At 38.5% G+C, this 19,796-nt stretch overlaps 1 protein-coding gene across 3 annotated transcripts in view; it reads left to right on the top strand.

Moving 5' to 3' along the window:
- The first annotated feature begins 648 nt into the window (after positions 1 to 648).
- Positions 649 to 19,796, top strand: part of SLC35F5 (solute carrier family 35 member F5) — a 208,537-nt gene continuing 189,389 nt past the window's right edge. For all 3 annotated transcript variants that reach the window (XM_030843825.2, XM_070046017.1, XM_060302528.1), the window contains exons 1-7: positions 649 to 909; positions 1,698 to 1,788; positions 1,946 to 2,087; positions 10,326 to 10,469; positions 13,234 to 13,296; positions 15,147 to 15,228; positions 15,994 to 16,184. In XM_030843825.2, the coding sequence (XP_030699685.1) occupies positions 870 to 909; positions 1,698 to 1,788; positions 1,946 to 2,087; positions 10,326 to 10,469; positions 13,234 to 13,296; positions 15,147 to 15,228; positions 15,994 to 16,184 (753 nt within the window). In that variant the 5' untranslated portion in view covers positions 649 to 869. The remainder of the gene's footprint in view (positions 910 to 1,697; positions 1,789 to 1,945; positions 2,088 to 10,325; positions 10,470 to 13,233; positions 13,297 to 15,146; positions 15,229 to 15,993; positions 16,185 to 19,796) is intronic.

Below are 19,796 nucleotides of genomic sequence, written 5' to 3'. Positions count from 1 at the left end.
TGTTCTACCTGCCATGAATTATCTAAGCCCTTCACATTTGTACGCTCATGTAATCCTGGCATATGTACAAACTAACAGATGAGGCTGGTACTATTATTATGCCCAGTTTTCAGATGAGGAAACTGAGGGTCAGGGAGGTGAAGTAGCTTGCCCTAGGAACACAGCTTCTAATTCCCAGAGCTGGGATCTACTTTACATACAAAAAGTTTCCAGAAAGCAAAAGTTCTCCCAAGCCATTTTGCTTTTCCGGCCTCTTCTCGAGAAAGGAATATCGAGAGTTGCCTGGAGTTGCTATCTCTTCTTTTAGTGCGGGGCCATCTGGAGGCTCGGCCACCTCCCTTGACCTTCGCTCCAACCCAGCCACCCACGCCCGCTTCCCTCTTCTCCTTCCACCGCGCCCCACTTCCCTTCTTCCCACCTCCGCTCCTCCCTGCCGCCCCAGCCGCACCTCCTCCGCGCTCGGTGCCCAGCGCCGCCAAACCACCCTAGAGGCGGACCCTCCCGCGGCCGCCTTTGCGCTTCCGTGACGTAACCCGCGCGCCACCGCCCTCAGGCCGTGGGGCAGGGCCGCAGGCCAGGCTGGCTGGCCGGGCCCGGGGGCGGGGCCGGGGGCGGGCCCAGGGCGGGGCCTGGATCCAGCTCCAGGCCTCCGCGGCCATCGCTGCCTGCGCGGTTCCTCACTCTCACCCGCTCCCCGCCCTCACGGGCCGAGTGGAGCTGGGTGGCGTCGGCAGCCTAGCTCCGAGGGGCACCGCGGCTTCAGGGGCTGGGCCTCCAGCGCAGCGCAATGTCAGGCGCCGCGACAGCCCTGTGAGTCCGAGGCCGCGGCCGTGGCCCTGGGCGGCGGCGGGTCCGGGCCGGGTCCGCTCATGGTGCCGCCACGACACCATCGCGGGGCAAGAAGGCCAGGTAGGTAGGCACGGGAGGCCCGCGAAATCACCCGGCACCGAAGCCGGGGTTGAGGGTCCACCAACAGCCCCACCTCCAGCCTTTGGTAGCAGCCGACGTGCTTTGACCGAAACGGCAACGGTGTCTGGGGAAGCTGCCTGGGCGCCGCCGCTTCAGGGCTTTACTCGCCTTCCCAGGGGAGGCGTCACCGGCTTAACTTTTTTTTTTTTTCCTCCGAAAAAGGAAGATTCCCTTTAACAGCTGTTTTCCCCACCCATCTCGTGAATGACTATTTAGAGCTAAAATAAGTGGACAGGGGTGGGTGGGGAAGCCTGGAGGATCCTTTCCCTTTACCACGTGAGGTGCTTGGAAACGTGCCGTCGAGACTCACAACAAATCCCTTCCTCTCACATCACCCAACTCCGCTCGAGATCGGGGACGGAAAAGACACTTAGGAACAGGCGCGTGTCTAGACGCTGTCCCGGGAGTGGGTACCTCCGGAGAGAGGCACGGGAGGCGAATGCAGTTCTGTATTTATGAAACTCGGAGAAGCTATTTTTCAGTAGCTAACTATTCTTAAATATGCCGTTTGTTGAATACTGCTTTTTTTTTTTTTCCTGTACCGTGTTCTTTTCTGAGTATAATTAGAAATACACAACGGATAACATGAAAGTCTAGAGGAAAGTGTCAGTTATATTTCACACACTTTGATATTCTTTCATTTGGAAGGTGAAGAGTGAAAAAGAGCTTAGGAATCTTATGTTGACTGGTTGATGTTTTCATAAGCATTGTTTTGTGGTGGTTTTTAGGTGCGCTGAGTTTTTCACCTCCGTTTAGGCTCAGATCTGACCAGTTTTCAGGCGCTGCTCTTGAAGACCTCAGAAAGGCCTTTAAAATAAGGTAAATTGCACGCCTTTTTTTTTTTTAACCTGTATGACTTTCAACCTGAACGTTAGCTTAACAAATGTAAGATATTTCTGTTATACTAATTTTCTCATTTTTTTATGGTTATTTAAAAAATATCTCCTCTAATGTGATCTGTATTTTCACGAAACAGACTGCAAATGGTGTGTGTATTTATCATGAACCGAATGAATTCCCAGAGCAGTGGTTTCACTCAGCGCAGGCGAATGGCTCTTGGGATTGTTATTCTCCTACTTGTTGATGTGATATGGGTCGCATCCTCAGAACTTACTTCGGTATGTAATCTCGTCTAGGAATGATGTTGCGTTATAGAAATATTATTATTGTTATAGTATCTCTCGTCATTACTATCTCTCATCTTAAAGCAGTATTTTGAAGATTGTTGAATTATTTATCTTTTCTTTGATAATGAATTAGTATCAATTCAAGTTGAAACTGAAAGGATACTCTTTTTGTTGCTTCATACAGTTTTCTTATATCTTTTAGGGAGGTTATTTAGAAAATGAGGTACATGCATATTTTCTTAATATTTGTGGGTGTTTTTGTTGTTTTTTTTCCTAAATTAATTTCTTTCTTTAGAAATACTATCTTCTAGTGGAACAGCCATCTAGGATGCGAATCCATTTGTCACCATTTAGTAGAAAGTGAGAATGCTTTAGGACAGATGAGTGAAAGTGATCTGAGTTTTCATGTACAGGGCACTATCGTACACATACATGCGTGCATGGACATTTATATGTTTGCCGATTCAAACATTATTATGAAGTATATGTATACAGTGATTGCCTTTAGTTAAATTTTATGTTGTTTTTATTGATGACCTGTCGGTAGTAATGTGGTATTTTGAGTTCACAAGCTAGTTTTTCTTTCAACTTGTACAGCTTGTACAGGTACTTTATTCTGTTTGGCTAATGATCTCTGTAAAAACCTATTTTCAGAAGTTACTGCATTTCAACTTACATGTTGCTATCTTAAGGCAAAAGGAAGACTAGCATTTATGCAATGAGCTTAAATCTCAAAAGAAGCAGTGTGATACTGCTGGTCATCTCACATGGTAGCTAAGTAAATAGTTGACATTGACATTGTATCCGATGAATGAATAAATGTTTAGCCTTTGGGGACTTAGACTCTGGAATACAATAGGCCATTTATTTTTCACTTTTCTACAGCCTTTTTAGTTTTTAGATTAACACTGTAGTTTAACTACAAAGAACCCTCTTAAATGATGACAGGGAAATAAGCCTATCTTTAAATTTTTATTTTAATTTTAAATAAATAGTTTGGTTTTATTTATCACATAATAAAATTTAGGACAAAAGAGCACCTGATTAAATTATAATTTAACAATCCATATCTAAGCAAAGGAAAAAGGAAAAATAAAAAACCCAACAACAAACTTGTCCTTATTTTTGAAAAAAGTAAAACCTGTTGATAAGAGGATATTTTATAATTTGGTTATCCAGGAGCATATGTAATGTGTCTAATTCCTCAGCCACATATGCTCTTCAAACTTAAGATATACTGTGTATTTCAAAATTGAAAATCAGTCTTCTTATTGTGGAAATTTTCTGACATATACAAAGTAGAGAGAATGGTGTAATGGATCTTCACGTACCCATCACTTACCTTTAACAGTTATCAAATTTTGCCAACAGTTTTTTTAATAGATTTATTTATTCTATTTATTTATTTTTGGCTGTGTTGGGTCTTTGTTGCTGCACGCGGGCTTTTCTCTAGTTGCTGCGAGCGGGGGCTACTCTTCGATGCGGTGCGCGGGCTTCTTATTGCGGTGGCTTCTCTTGTTGCGGAGCACGGGCTCTAGGCGCGCAGGATTTAGTAGTTGTGGCTCGTGGGCTCAGTAGTTGTGGCTTGTGGGCTCTGGAGCACAGGCTCAGTAGTTGTGGTGCACAGGCTTAGCTGCTCCGCGGCATGTGGGATCTTCCCAGACCAGGGCTCGAACTCTTGTGCCCTGCCTTGGCAGGCGGATTCTTAACCACTATGCCACCAGGGAAGCCCCAAATTTTGCCAATCTTATCAACCCCTTCCCAAACATTTTTTCTTCCAGTGTTTAAAGCAAATTCTAGCTACCTGACATTTCACCTATAAATTCTTTCATATTCATCTCAAAAGGACTTCTAATTTTGTAAATATAATTACCATGCCATTAATATATCTCACAAAATCAATTATAATTCATTAAAATCATTTGATATTCAAATTTCCCTGGTTGTCAAGGACGTCTTTTTAGGTTAGGATCTAGTCAAAGATCACACATTATACTTGTTGGAACTTTTAAGTCACTTTTAGTCCTTAACCGTATTCCCTCCCTTTCTTTTTTTTTTTTTGATTTGTTGGAGAAATTGGATCATTCTTCCTGTAGAATATATCACACTGTCGTAGTCCATTTGGGCTGCTACCGTAACAGACAACCGTAGACTGGGTGGTTCAAACAACATTTCTTACAGTTCTGGAGAGTGAAAAACCCAAGATCAAGGCGCCAGCAGTTTTGATGTCTGTTGTGAACCGCTTCCTGGTTCTTAGATGGCAGTCTTCTCACTGTGTCCTCACAAAGCATAAGGGGCAGGAGAGCTCTCGGGAGTCTCTTTTATGTGGAACTAATCTCATTCATGACTTAGCCTCCTGACCTAATCACATCCCACAGGCTCCTGCTTCCTCATACCATCACATTGGGGGTTAAGATTTTCACCTAAGGGGATACAAACATTCAGTCCACAGCACACATGTTCTGGATTTGGCTAATTACTTCCTTGAGATTTCATTTAGCTTGCTCCTTTGTCTCTCTTATTTCCTGTAAAATGGTAGATGTAAAGTCTTGATTTGATTTAGGTTCAGTTTTTAGGAAAAAATGCCTTGGTGGTATTGGGTACTTCCTTGGACATCACAACATGAGGCCCATAATGTCTGCAAGTCTTACTTTGGATGATGCCAATTTGAGCACTGTAAGTTCCTCATCAATCTTTAGGTAATGGTTGAATATCCATATAATTATTGCCCAGATAGAGTATTTCACTAGGGTTGTAAAATGGTGATTTTTCTAAGGGTCGTTCCTTCTGCGTTTATTAGCTAGAATTCTTTAAGGAGAACTTTTCCACAACTACTCTTTGGTTATCCCGATACACGGATCATGTAGGAAAGGTTGGATAAATCTTGATTCTTTCCCTTTATTCATTTTTTTCCCCTTTATTCATTTTAAACTAATGTTGCCTAGCAACTTCCGGAAGTAACCATTGAGGATTTTTTGCATATCATTATACATTTATGGACTTTTGTATATTTGATGTGTTTTAAGCAATTGTGGTTATTATCCCTTTTTTTTTTTTTTTTTTTTTTTTTTTTTTTTTTTTTGCGGTACACAGGCCTCTCACTGTTGTGGCCTCTCCCGTTGCGGAGCACAGGCTCCGGACGCGCAGGCTCAGCGGCCATGGCTCACGGGCCCAGCCGCTCCGCGGCATGTGGGATCTTCCTGGACCGGGGCACGAACCCATGTCCCCTGCCTCGGCAGGCGGACTCTCAACCACTGCGCCACCAGGGAAGCCCAGTTATTATCCCTTTTGATGCTTAAACTGCCCTATCTGAGGCCGGTGGGAGCCCTTTTAAATTCTCTCCAGTGTCCTTTCAATATTACCCCATTAATCTTTAACATCCTGTTTGCCTTCTGGCACAAGATGCCCCAGACTCATCTCATACATTCCTGTCCCATACTTGGATTTAACCCTTTCTTCAAGGTCCTGTGTTTTTTTTTGTGTGCAAGATGGTACAGATCATCATCTGGATTCTAGAGGTGTTCATTGCTTCTGGGTTATCTTTTTTTTTTTTAATTGAATTTTATTTATTTTTTTATACAGCACGTTCTTATTAGTTATCCATTTTATACACATCAGTGTATACATGTCAATCCCAATCTCCCAATTCATCACACCACCACCACCACCACCCCGCCACTTTCCCCACTTGGTGTCCATACATTTGTTCTCTACATCTGTGTCTCTATTTCTGCCCTGCAAACCAGTTCATCTGTACCATTTTTCTAGGTTCCACATACATGTGTTAGCATAGGGTATTTGTTTTTCTCTTTCTGACTTACTTCACTCTGTATGACATTCTCTAGATCCATCCACCTCTCTACCAATGACCCAATTTCGTTTCTTTTTATGGCTGAGTAATATTCCATCGTATATGTGTGCCACATCTTTATCCATTCATATGTCGATGGACACTTAGGTTGCATCCATGTCCTGGCTATTGTAAATAGAGCTACAGTGAACATTGTGGTACATGACTCTTATTGAATTATGGTTTTCTCTGGGTATATGCCCAGTAGTGGGATTGCTGGGACGTATGGTAGTTCTATTTTTAGTTTTTTAAGGAACCTCCGTACTGTTCTCCATAGTGTCTGTATCAATTTACATTCCCACCAACAATGCAAGAGGGTTCCCTTTTCTCCACATCCTCTCCAGCATTTATTGTTTGTAGATTTTTTGATGATGGCCATTCTGACTGGTGTGAGGTGATACCTCATTGTAGTTTTGATTTGCATTTCTCTAATGATTAGTGATGTTGAGCATTCTTTCATGAGTTTGTTGGCAGTCTGTATATCTTCTTTGGAGAAATGTCTATTTAGGTCTTCTGCTAATTTTTGGATTGGGTTGTTTGTTTTTTCATATTGAGCTGCATGAGCTGCTTGTAAATTTTGGAGATTAATCCTTAGTCAGTTGCTTCATTTGCACATATTTTCTCCCATTTGCAAATATTTTCTCCCATTCTGAGGGCTGTCTTTTCGTCTTGTTTATGGTTCCCTTTGCTGTGCAAAAGCTTTTAAGTTTCATTAGGTCCCATTTGTTTATTTTTGTTTTTATTTCCATTTCTCTAGGAGGTGTGTCAAAAAGGATCTTGCTGTGATTTATGTCATGGAGTGTCCTGCCTATGTTTTCCTCTAAGAGTTTTATAGTGTCTGGCCTTACATTTAGGTCTTTAATCCATTTTGAGTTTATTTTTGTGTATAGTGTTAGGGAGTGTTCTAATTTCATTCTTTTACATGTAGCTGTCCAGTTTTCCCAGCACCACTTACTGAAGAGGCTGTCTTTTCTTCATTGTATATTCTTGCCTCCTTATCAATAATAAGGTGACCATATGTGCATGGGTTCATCTCTGGGCTTTCTATCCTGTTCCATTGATCTATATTTCCGTTTTTGTGCCAGTACCATACTGTCTCAATTACTGTAGCTTTGTAATATAGTCTAAAGTCAGGGAGTCTGAGTCCTCCAGCTCCATTTTTCTTTCTCAGGTTTGCTTTGGCTATCCGGGGTCTCTTGTGTTTCTGTACAAACTGTGAAATTTTTTGTTCTATGTCTGTGAAAAATGCCATTGGTAGTTTGATAGGGATTGCATTGAATCTGTAGATTCCGTTGGGTAGTATAGTCATTTTCACAATGTTGATTCTTCCAATCCAAGAACATGGTATATCTCTCCACCTGTTTGTATCATCTTTAATTTCTTTCATCAGTGTCTTATTCTGTTCTGCATACAGGTCTTTTGTCTCCTTAGGTAGGTTTATTCCTAGGTATTTTATTCTTTTTGTTGCAGTGGTAAATGGGAGTGTTTCCTTAATTTCTCTTTCAGATTTTTCATCATTAGTGTATAGGAATGCAAGAGATTTCTGTGCATTAATTTTGTATCCTGCTACTTTACCAAATTCATTGATTAGCTCTAGTAGTTTTTTGGTAGAGTCTTTAGTATTCTCTATGTACAGTATCATGTCATCTGCAAACAGTGACAGCTTTACTTCTTTTCCAATTTGGATTCCTTTTATTTCTTTTTTTTCACTGATTGCTGTCTGGATCCTGTTTGCTAGTATTTTGTTGAGGATTTTTGCATCTATATTCATCAGTGATATTGGTCTGTAATTTTCTTTTTCTGTGGTATCTTTGTTTTCTGGTAGTATCTGGTTTTGGATCAGGGTGATGGTGACCTCGTAGAATGAGTTTGGGAGTGTTCCTTCCTCTGCAATTTTTTGGAAGAGTTTGAGAAGTATGGGTGTTAGCTCTTCTTTAAATGTTTGATAGAATTCACCTGTGAAGCCATCTGGTCCTGGGCTTTTGTTCGTTAGAAGATTATTATTATTATTATTATTATTTTTGCGGTACGCGGGCCTCTCACTGTGGTGGCCTCTCCCGTTGTGGAGCACAGGCTCCGGACGTGCAGGCTCAGCGGCCATGGCTCACGGGCCCAGCCGCTCTGCGGCACGTGGGATCTTCCCGGACCAGGGCATGAACCCATGTCCCCTGCATTGGCAGGCGGACTCTCAACCACTGCGCCACTAGGGAAGCCCAATTTCCTCTTTTATAGCTGTTAGCAGTTCCCTTATGTATTGTGTTGCTCCTTTGGTGGGTACATATGTATCTATAATTGTTATATCTTTTTCTTGGATCGATCCCTTGATCATTATGTACTTCCTTCCTTATCTCTTGTAACGTTCTTTATTTTAAAGTCTATTTTATCTGATATGAGTATTGCTACTCCAGCTTTCTTTTGATTTACATTTACATGGAATATCTTTTTCCATCCCCTCACTTTCAGTATGTATGTGTCCCTAGGTCTGAAGTGGGTCTCTTGTAGACAGCATATATATGGGTCTTGTTTTTGTATCCATTCAGCAAGCCTGTGTCTTTTGGTTGGAGCATTTAATCCATTCACATTTAAGGTAATTATCGATATGTATGTTCCTATGACCATTTTCTTAATTGTTTTGGGTTTGTTTTTGTAGGTCCTTTTCTTCTTTTGTGTTTCCCACTTAGAGAAGTTCCTTTAGCACTTGTTGTAGAGCTGGTTTCGTGGTGCTGAATTCTCTTAGCTTTTGCTTGTCTGTAAAGCTTTTGATCTCTCCATCAAATCTGAATGAGATCCTTGCCAGGTGGAGTAATCTTGGTTGTAGCTTCTTCCCTTTCATCAGTTTAAGTGTATCATGCCACTCCCTTCTGGCTTCTATTTCCTTTCCCATGTTAGGGAAGTTTTCGACTATAATCTCTTTAAATATTTTCTCGGGTCCTTTCTCTCTCTCTTCTCCTTCTGGGACCCCTATAATGCGAATGTTGTTGTGTTTAATGTTGTCCCAGAGGTCTCTTAAGGCTGTCTTCATTTCTTTTCATTCTTTTTTCTTTATTCTGTTCCACAGCAGTGAATTCCATCATTCTGTCTTCCAGGTCACTTATCCGTTCTTCTGCCTCATTTATTCTGCTATCGATTCCTTCTAGTGCAGTTTTCATTTCAGTTATTGTATTGTTCATCTCTGTTTGTTCTTTAATTCTCTTAGGTCTTTGTTAAACATTTCTTGCATCTTCTCGATCTTTGCCTCCATTCTTTTTCCAAGGTCCTGGATCATCTCCACTGTCATTATTCTGAATTCTTTTTTTGGAAGGTTGCCTATCTCCACGTCATTTAGTTGTTTTTGTGGGGTTTTATCTTGCTCCTTCATCTGGTACAAAGTTCTCTGCCTTTCCATTTTGTCTGTCTTTCTGTGAATGTAGTTTTCCTTCCACAGGCTGCAGAATTATAGTTCTTCTTCCTTCTGCTGTCTGCCCTCTCTGGGTTATCATTTTTTTCTAGGCCTTTTCAATGCACATAACTAGGTTTTTTTGGAAACAAAAATTATGAGTTCATTCTGATATTTTCAATTTAAATGAGGATTACAAGGATCTACTATATAGCACAGGGAACTATATTCAATATTTTGTAATAACTTATAATGGAAAAGAATCTGAAAAAGAATATATATATATATATACATATATATATATATATATACATAAAAAACTGAATCACTTGGCTGTACACCTGAAAGTAACACAACACTTTAAATCAACTATAGTTCAATTTTTAAAAATCAAACAGAAAAAAACAGTGATTACAAGTTGTTGTATAACTTCCTAATAACATTAAACTTCATGCAGTTTTCTTCATACCCCATACTGTTTCATTGCCTCCCTTTATGCTATTTCCTCTGTTTGGGCCTTCAGGTACAGATCAAGAATAGCTTCTTTTGGGAAACTTCTGTAACGTTCAAAATGCTCTGTCTTTCTTTGGTACTTCCATGGTACCCTGTATCCCCCTATCATGGTATTAGCACATTACACTGTGTATTCTTCATATCTATATTTATGTCTATTAATCTGTATCTGTATCTATAGATCTCCTCTCAGGAAATCCTGTCTTATTTTTCCTTAGCTGCTAGTATAGATACTGTTGCATAGTAGGTTTTCAGTGAATATTGAACAAAAGTTGTTTTGCAAGTTGTTGCTGCTTTGTTTTGGAAATATTATCCTTTGTATGCAAGGCAAATACAATATTCAGAAATGAATTCAAGTTATTTTTATAATCCCTTTTGATCTTTCCCTTCCAAATGAACTTCTAGAGTTAAAAATCATGTAATAACTGTATTTTATTGGAAATGAGTAATAAGGTTTGTCTCATAGTTTCTGTAACTTTTTCCTCCACAGTATGTTTTTACTCAGTACAACAAACCATTCTTCAGCACCTTTGCAAAAACATCTATGTTTGTTCTGTACCTTTTGGGCTTTATAATTTGGAAGCCGTGGAGACAACAGTGTACAAGAGGATTTCGAGGAAAGCATGCTGCTTTTGTAAGTTTAAAATTTTAAGTGTTTGTTGGAGGGGGGGTAAATTTTTTCAAACTATTAGTTTCTTGAAAAACAGATTTTAACTTGTTCTTTAAATGAGTGAAGATAGCATGATATAAGAAAAACTTGCTTTTGTCCATACTTTTAAATTTACTCTTCTAATCAGCTTGACATTAGAATGTTTTGTGAGAAGTCAGAGGAACATAATCACTTTCTTCCCCTTACCTCATGACACGCTCTGAGTTGTTAAGACTTACTTAACTAGTCCAAATCAATTAATGTGGAGAAGTTGATGGAAGATAAAGGATAAGAAGAATATCTAGAGTCTATGGTCATTTGCAGATCAAATAAATATCATCTAATTAGTTGTAAAGTTGATTGTAGAAGCAAACTAATTCAAAGTTTATATGTTAAAATGAAAATAACATATTTCAGGGCATATTTCAGATGTTTGGCTAATCAAATTATATTCCATCATTAATGTCACATAAAATGCTTGTTTTTAAGTGTTGAAAGAAATGGCAGTTTATGTAGTAATGTATCTTCCGTGTAGTAGAAACTGAATTTTTGATAATAAAGAATATAAAACTCTTTTTTTAAAATTTTTTACACATTTATTTATTTTTGCCTGCATTGGGTCTTCGTTGCTGCGCGCGGGCTTTCTCTAGTTGCGGTGAGCGGGGGCTCCTCTTTGTTGCAGTGCGCGGGCTTCTCATTGCGGTGGCTTCTCTTGTTCTTGTTGAGGAGCATGGGCTCTAGGCACACGGGCTTCAGTAGTTGTGGTATGCGGGCTCAGTAGTTGTGGCTTGCAGGCTCTAGAACGCAGGCTTAGTAGTTGTGGCGCATGGGCTTAGTTGCTCTGCAGCATGTGGGATCTTCCCAGATCAGGGCTCTAACCTGTGTCCCCTGCATTGGCAGGTGGATTCCTAACCACTGTGCTACCACCAGGGAAGCCCATAAAACTCTTTTTTACATTAATCCTTTTCCTTTTTTTTTTTTCTTTTTTAATTCTCTATCCTTCTCTCTCTTTTTAAAATTGTGGTAAAATACACATAACATCAAATTTACCATTTTAACCATTTTTTTCTTTTCCCCAATTATTTTTTAAATAAATTTATTTATTTTTATTTTTGGCTGCGTTGGGTCTTTGTTGCTGCACGCAGGCTTTCTCTAGTTGCAGCGAGCGGGGTCTACTCTTCATTGCAGTGCACGGGCTTCTCATTGCGGTGGCTTCTCTTGTTGTGGAGCACAGGCTCTAGGTACGTGGGCTTCAGTAGTTGTGGCATACAGGCTCAGTAGTTGTGACTTACGGGCTCTAGAGCACACGCTCAGTAGTTGTGGCGCACGGGCTTCGTTGCTCCACGGCATGTGGGATCTTCCCGGACCAGGGCTTGAACCCGTGTCCCCTGCATTGGCAGGCGGATTCTTAACCACTACGCCACCAGGGAAGTCCCTTCACTTTCTCTTTTGTTGTAATTCAATAGGAATGTCTTTGTACACATCTGTAGTTATTTACTTAGGATAAATTCCTAAAAGTATAATTGCTGGATAAAACAGTAATGTCATTATATAGCTTTTGATTCCTTTTGCTAAATTATCATCTACAGTAATTGCACCTGATTCATGTCTGTTAGCAGTGCATGAGATTGAACTGTTAGTAAAACCCTAATGCTTTGCCAATATGATAGGTAGACAGTGGTATCTTGTTTAATCTGTGTGTTTTTGGTTAGTTTTTCATATATTTGTTGCACAGTAGAATTCTCTTGTGAGTTGTCCATATCTTGTCCATTTTTCTACATTGACTCTTTCTTACTGATTTATAAGGGTTTTTTAAGGGCATGGGCTTCTGGTGTTTGAATCTTGTTCTGTCACTTGCTGATTGTGTGATCTTTAGCAAGTTATTTAACCTCTTCAAACTTTAAGCAGGGATAAATGATAGGGTAGTTGTGGGTGTGAATAAAAGCATACTTTTACAGCACTAGCATAGTGGTTCTCAAAGTGGTCCAGTTTCTGAATCCATTTAGGGGATTATTGAGGTTAACACTGTTATCATGATAATGCTAAGATGTTATTTGTCTTCTTCACTAACCCACCCATCCTCTCCCTGGTGATCTGAAATGTTATTATAATATTGTGAAAAGGGCTTAAGTTCAGAGTTAGACTAAACTGGGCTTTAATCCTAGTTCTGTTACTTAGATGAAATTTCTTATCCTCAATTTCTTCATCAATAAAATAAAGACGATAATACTCACCTTACATGGTTGAGTACTTGGCATTAGCTGCTGTTATTATTAATAATGATTATAGGGCTTCCCTGGTGGCGCAGTGGTTGAGAGTCTGCCTGCTAGTGCAGGGGACGTGGGTTCAAGCCCTGGTCTGGGAGGATCCCACATGCCGCGGAGCGGCTGGGCCCGTGAGCCACAACTACTGAGCGTGTGTGTCTGGAGCCTGTGCTCTGCAACAAGAGAGGCTGCGATAGTGAGGGGCCTGCGCACCACGATGAAGAGTGGCCCCTGCTTGCCACAACTAGAGAAAGCCCTCGCACAGAAACGAAGACCCAACACAGCCCAAAATAAATAAATTAATTAATTAATTTTTTAAAAAAGTAACAAATGTTCAAGTACAATTGGTGTCTTTAAAAAAAAATAATGATTATACCCTTATAGGTCTGCTCTGGATTTTTGGTTTTGTCCCTTTGAGCTGTGACTCACATTAGTTCTACTTTATTTCATGAGGTTAATTGAATTTCATGTCTCATTATTTGTAGTTTGCAGATGCTGAAGGTTACTTTGCTGCTTGTACAACAGATACAACTATGAATAGTTCTTTGGTAAGTGTTTCTTTTCTCCTCAGGAAGAGAGCGGGTGGAGTTGACCATGGCGGGAAGGACTGAAATAGCGTTGATAGCACCACAGCTATATTAAAATAAAAATATATCTCAATGTTGGCTGCTCTCCATGAGAGTTGTAATTTGGTACTTTCTTAGAGATACCTGAGACCTAAAAGTAAGCAATTCAGCCACCTCTGGGGAGAGAAGGGAATAGGAAATTAGTTAAGGACTGAAAATAGTAAAGGAAGTCCTTTGTCCTTTGTTTCTTACCAACTTTGTCACTTCATGTTTGTTATTATATTATTACCACTTAGAAACAAATACATTTACTTGACACTGAGACTCTATAAGCAGTTTGCTTATTCATTTCACAAATTTTTAAGAGCACTTAATGTATGTTAAACACTTGTTCTAGACTCTCAAAATACAGCTTATGTTCTAGTGTGTGAGAGTGTGTGTTCAGGGAAGGGAGGGAGATAGATAATAAGCAAGCATATGAAGGAATTATCAGTCGCTCTATTTAAGCATTTATTATCTTGTTGGAGAGAGAATATGTAAAAATCTGTTCTTTTTACACCATTACTAAGACGTCTCTTTAAAATATATTATTCCAAATGTGGCATTCTATCTGGGAAAAATTTTAAAGTCAACTCTAAAATTTAATAACCAATTTATGAAGCACTAGCTTGGTGACCTTACTGACAGTACAGTTTTTTGTTTCTCTGACTTTTAGAACTACAGTTGCTTGCAAGGTAGCTTACCGGGTGCTGTGAATGGTTTGTGAAGCCTAGAAAAAATTTCATTTCTTTTCTCTGGGATCCTAAGGATCAACAAGACTAATTCCCTGGTGGTTCAGTGGTTAGGACTCTGCGCTTTCACTACAGAGAGCGTGGGTTTGATCCCTGGTTGGGGGACTAAGATCCTGCAAGCCTCGCTGTGCGGCCAAAAAAACAAACAAACAAAAAACAGAAAAAAACAAAAACAAGACTAATATCAGTTGTCTCTATCAGTGTAGAAGACAGAGTTGAGATGGCAGCCTACTCTTCTACTATTTTTTCTATTATCTGTAAAATGGACATGTCAAATTATTCTAGGCCAAATGCTATGATGAAAAGTTCAATGCAACAATGAGACTCCATCTATTTCCAAATCCTATTGTCTCTTCATTTACTGAATATTTTTCATTGGCAGAGTCTGTATCAGGAGTTAAAGATAAATTAAAGAAATAAAAAATACTTTATGTTAATTTAAGAAACAGCCTTGTTTCTTAAATTAACAGAATTATGCCTTAAATACAGATCATCTGAAGAACATTTACAAAAACATTTGGGAGATTTAGAACCACTTAAAAATGTAGACTTTTAGAGCATGGTTAGACAAACCTGGCTTTAATTCTGTTGTCTACCACTAGATTATTTTATATCACTGAGGACAGAGACTTTGTCTCTATTCGCTCTTATATCCCTAGGACCTAGAACAGCACCTGACATAGTAGGAGCTCAATATGTATATGTTAAAAGAATGAATGAAAAAGAATGGCAGGTAATCTGTTAGCTGAGAGAGGTCTGTTTTTATGACATTTAAAAATTAAATATCATAATGTGCCAGTGCTGTGTGATTACATTTCTAAGCTTTAAATTGATTCTTTCTGTCATTGTACCTGGGTGGATCATTTGAGTTTCCTATATAAGTCTTGAAAATGCATTTTGGGAAAATTATGCTGTATAAACATGGTGGTGAACAGTCCTGTTTTGGGTGGTATCTGTGTCTATATACCATCCACTTAAATTTAGCCAGTATATCAGCTATTATACTTGTTTATATTTGTTCCTGTTTTTGCTGCATTCCAGAGTGAACCTCTTTATGTTCCTGTGAAATTTCATGATCTTCCGAGTGAAAAACCTGAGAACACAAACACTGATACTGAAAAATGTAAGCAAAACTTAGAAGTGGGTGGAAGTTTTAGCTTCATTTAAGCCATCCCAAAACTTAGTGGTTCTTTGGGTTGCCTTGGATCACCTGGCTGTTCTTCTGTTCCATGTGGTGTTGGCTCAGCCTGTAGTTGTCCAGTTGACTGGACGTTTTTATTAATTCAATGGAAATAACTTCCAAATACCAGAAATCTCTATGGTGTTATTATGTATATATAGATATATTTATTAATGAACAGTATCCTCTTCAACCAGGCCATCAAAGACCTTGAAAGCAAATTACAGGAGTTTTGCTGGTTCTTTGAACATGGTAAAGAATGCCAGCTTCAATGTAACGCACAGTATTCATCCATGATATTCTCTTTCAAGGAATGGAACTACAGAAGAATGTTCTGTGTGCTTGACCAGGAAAATAATTCTCATAAATTGGATATCTATGAGGAAAAATCCAAATAAACTTTTACTGTAAATGCTAAAATAATAATCATACTATAATCCTGAACCAGGCAGTTGTTTGAAACTTTGTTGAATATTGGTCTCATTTTAAAACCTTCAAAATTTTTTATAGATGGAAACATTTTTCCCACCAACTCTTTTGAATGAGCAGAGCTGTCCCATGTAATAATTTAACTGTTTTTTTTGACTGTTCAAATATGATTATAGATGGGTTAAATAATATGCATTTATAAGTAAATTAAAACTTGTGACATTTTTTGGATGCGAGGGGAAACATTTAATGATTTTATACTTTACTTTTCCTTTCAAGCTCCCAAAAAGTCTCGTGTAAGGTTTAGTAATATCATGGAGATTCGACAGCTTCCATCAAGCCATGCATTGGAAGCTAAGTTGTCTCGCATGTCATATCCTACCGTGAAAGAACAAGAATCCTTACTCAAAACTGTGGGGAAACTAACTGCAACTCAAGTAGCAAAAATTAGCTTTTTTTTTTGCTTTGTGGTAAGTCTTCTCTTTATTATATGTTTGGAATTTGACTTTTAAGACAGTAGACATACCAACAATATAGTATTAAAGTTTAAGACTATTAGGTTGCTTTAGTCATGACTTTAAACTCTGTTATCTGCTATCATAGGGAAATTAGAGTGTTAAAAGTAATAAATACTAGGCATACGTAAAAGAATTCAATAAATACTATACACTACAACCACTCATGTATATTTAGAATTTGACATTGCCTTATGGTCAGAATAACGAATAGAGTTATTTCACACTATGATATATACAAGCACTAGTAAATGTCCAGATAAGAATTTGCATTGATTGCATTAATTTCTTCAAATAAGTCCTTTTGAGGTTTTATTTTAAATTCATATAAATGTGGTCAAATATTTTATAAGTACTCATAGTAAACATTTTTTCATTGTTTCTTATAATTTTGTTTATGGCTTCTTAATTATTTTAATATAGAAACAAAAATATGCTTAATGTTTCAATAAAATATTCATATAGCAAATAAAATATTATTTTGGGCTAATCTGGGATTAGATAACTTGTCTGAGTTAGTAAACTCTGATTTACAATTAAAAAAATGAATTTCAGTGCTCTTTTCTATATGTATCATTGAAGTAGACTATTCCAAGGTGGTTTAGTATGGGCCTTTAAGGTTCAAATTTATACTGAGCATTTTAAACCACTAGGTGATACAATGCTAATGTCAATATTATTAGCCTGATTATAATATTTTTTTACTTTACAGTTTTGCCTCTCATATTTACTGCATAGCCAATTTTTCACCATCCTCTAACTGAATAACCTCTGTTTTAGTGATACCTTGATTAATATATTCAGGAGTACAAATGAAAGAATCTTTGGGAGTTGTAATATGATAATTACATATGTAATAAAGTTAATTTAAAGGCTCATATATTTGGATTATGCTATTGTGATTTCAGTTTGCTTGTTTTAAATAAGGCAAGACTAAGATTTATTAATTATATCTCCTAATTTTTAAAGGAGACTTGAGGGGAAACACGATAAAAGGATCTATAAAGTAAAAGTTTAAAAAGGAACGGTGGATAAGAGCCAGACTAAACAGATAATGTCTGTGTAGGGTGTAAACTGGCTGTGGAATGGGTTGATTATATCAGGAACTTCCATTGAAAGAAAGAAAGAAAGCACACAATTCATCTCTAGACAAATGGGCAAAAGGAAAAAAGGAAAACTTCCTGAGTTACACAGTTTGTCATCTATTGATAAAATAAACTTTTCCTAACTCAAAACTGAGAGAATATATTTCATAGGTTCTTATGTAGAAAGGCACTATTCCGTATAGCAGATTTACAGGTAGATACGTACAGATAACAGCCTTTTAGAAAAATTGTGGTAAAATATACCTACCATAAAACTTACTGTTTTGACTGTTTTTAAGTGTACAGTTCATTGGCATTAAATACATTCACACTGTTTTGCAACAATCACCACTGTCTATCAGAACTTTTTCATCTTGCAAAACTAAAACTATACCCATTAAATGACAACTTCTCTTTCCCACCTCCCTAGCTCTTGACAGCCACCGTTCTACTTTCTGTCTCTGTGAATTTGACTGCTCTGTGCACCTCATATGAATGGAATTATACAGTATTTTTCCTTTGGTGACTGGCTTATTTCACTTAGCACAGTGTCTTTAAGGTTCATCTTTGTAGCATGTGTCAGAATATTTTTCCTTTTTAAGGCTATGTAATATTCCACTGTGTGTATATACCACATTTTGTTTATCCATTCATCCATTGATGTACACTTACGTTGCTTCCACCTTTAATAGTCTTTTTTGAAAAATCAACCTTAAGTAAGTTATAAGAGCAGGGAGCTGTGTTAATCTTAAGTAAAGGCATTTCTGTAGAAAGTCAGAGTAATATAGTCCAGGTCTTTTTGGAAACCTGACTTAATAGAGTGATAAGCTTGGATGAGCTCTAGAGCAATGCTGTTCAATAGAAATATAATGTGCAAATGCAGGTCACATAGGTATTTTTAAATTTTCTAGTAGCCACATTAAAAAAAAGAGAGAGAAACAAGTTACTTTTAATACTATATATATATATATTTTTTGATTAATTTATTTGGTTGTGTTGGGTCTTCGTTGCTACGCGCGGGCTTTCTCTAGTTGCGGCGAGTGGGGGTTACTCTTCGTTGCAGTGCGGAGCTTCTCATTGTGGTGGCTTCTCCTGTTGCGGAGCACGGGCTCTAGGCACGTGGGCTTCAGTAGTTGTGGCATGCAGGCTCAGTAGTTGTGTCTCGCGGGCTCTAGAGCGCTGACTCAGTAGTTGTGGCACACAGGTTAGTTGATCCGGGGCATGTGGGATCTTCCCAGACCAGGGCTAGAACCCATGTCCCCTGTATTAGCAGGCAGATTCTTAACTACTGCGCCACCAGGGAAGTCCCTTAATACTATATTTTTATTTAACCCACTATATGTAAAACACTTCAAAATATTATCATTATAAAAATTATTGATGAGATAGTTTACATTCTTTGTACTAAAATCTTCTAAACATTTCAATTTTTAAGCATTTCAATTTCTATTTCATTTCAATTTCTTTTTGTGTTTCATTTCAATTTCAGTTTTTATTTCAATTTCTAAACATTTCAATTCAATGTAGCCGTATTTCATTTGCTTAGTAGTCACATGTGGCTAGTGGCTAACGTATAGTACATTGTAGGTCAAAAGGAGTTAATGATTACTGTATTTGCCAGTCCTTTAATTCTTGTCTCGTTAGGACTTATGGTGTTTTAATTTTTTCTGTAAGATGTAATTTAGGTCATACAGGCTTTTATGCTAATTTTAAAATGAATTATCACTCATGAAATAATGAAATACTATATAAATTATTTGTGACAGCTTAATTATTAGTAAGTGGTTGTCCTCAACTCTGGAATAATGAAAGGAAACATTGTAAAGATAATTTTTACCAGAGGGCAGTTGAGATGGTCTTCTTTTGTGATGAGGCTGCCTTGGGTTTGAAAGCCAAAGAATGGAGTTTGGGGAGAGCTGGAGAATGGGAAGATCTTTCTGGAAAGAGTTCATAGCTAATGATGAGTAGTTATACTCTTTGAATTCCTGCAATCTAAGTTGTCTGTTTTTATTTCTTTATCTCACATTAGCAGAGACCAGTAAGATTGTTTGGAAAATGAGCACAGTATTTAAGTATTAAAGTGGTAAGGAAAGTGGGTCAAGAAAGCTAATTATCACCCCACAAGCATGGCCTATTCTTGTAGAGAATCTCCAAAAGATAATTAAGGGCAGAATCTTCTGCTGCTTTTTTTTTTCGGTACGCGGGCCCGTCACTGTTGTGGCCTCTCCCGTTGTGGAGCACAGGCTCCGGATGCACAGGCCCAGCGGCCATGGCTCACGGGCCCAGCCGCTCCGCGGCATGTGGGATCTTCCCGGACCGGGGCACGAACCCGTGTCCCCTGCATCGGCAGAGGGACTCTCAACCACTGCGCCACCAGGGAAGCCCTCTGCTTCTTTTTTAGCACTTCAACTGCAAGCAGATTGTGGCCCCTATTGTCATATATATTTTATATTGCCCATCTTACCAGTTGCTAACCTCATTT

This window comes from Globicephala melas, chromosome 7, assembly GCF_963455315.2.
Source record: "Globicephala melas chromosome 7, mGloMel1.2, whole genome shotgun sequence".
NCBI classification, from domain to species: Eukaryota; Metazoa; Chordata; class Mammalia; order Artiodactyla; family Delphinidae; genus Globicephala; species Globicephala melas.
This window is presented reverse-complemented; position numbering and strand designations above follow the sequence as displayed.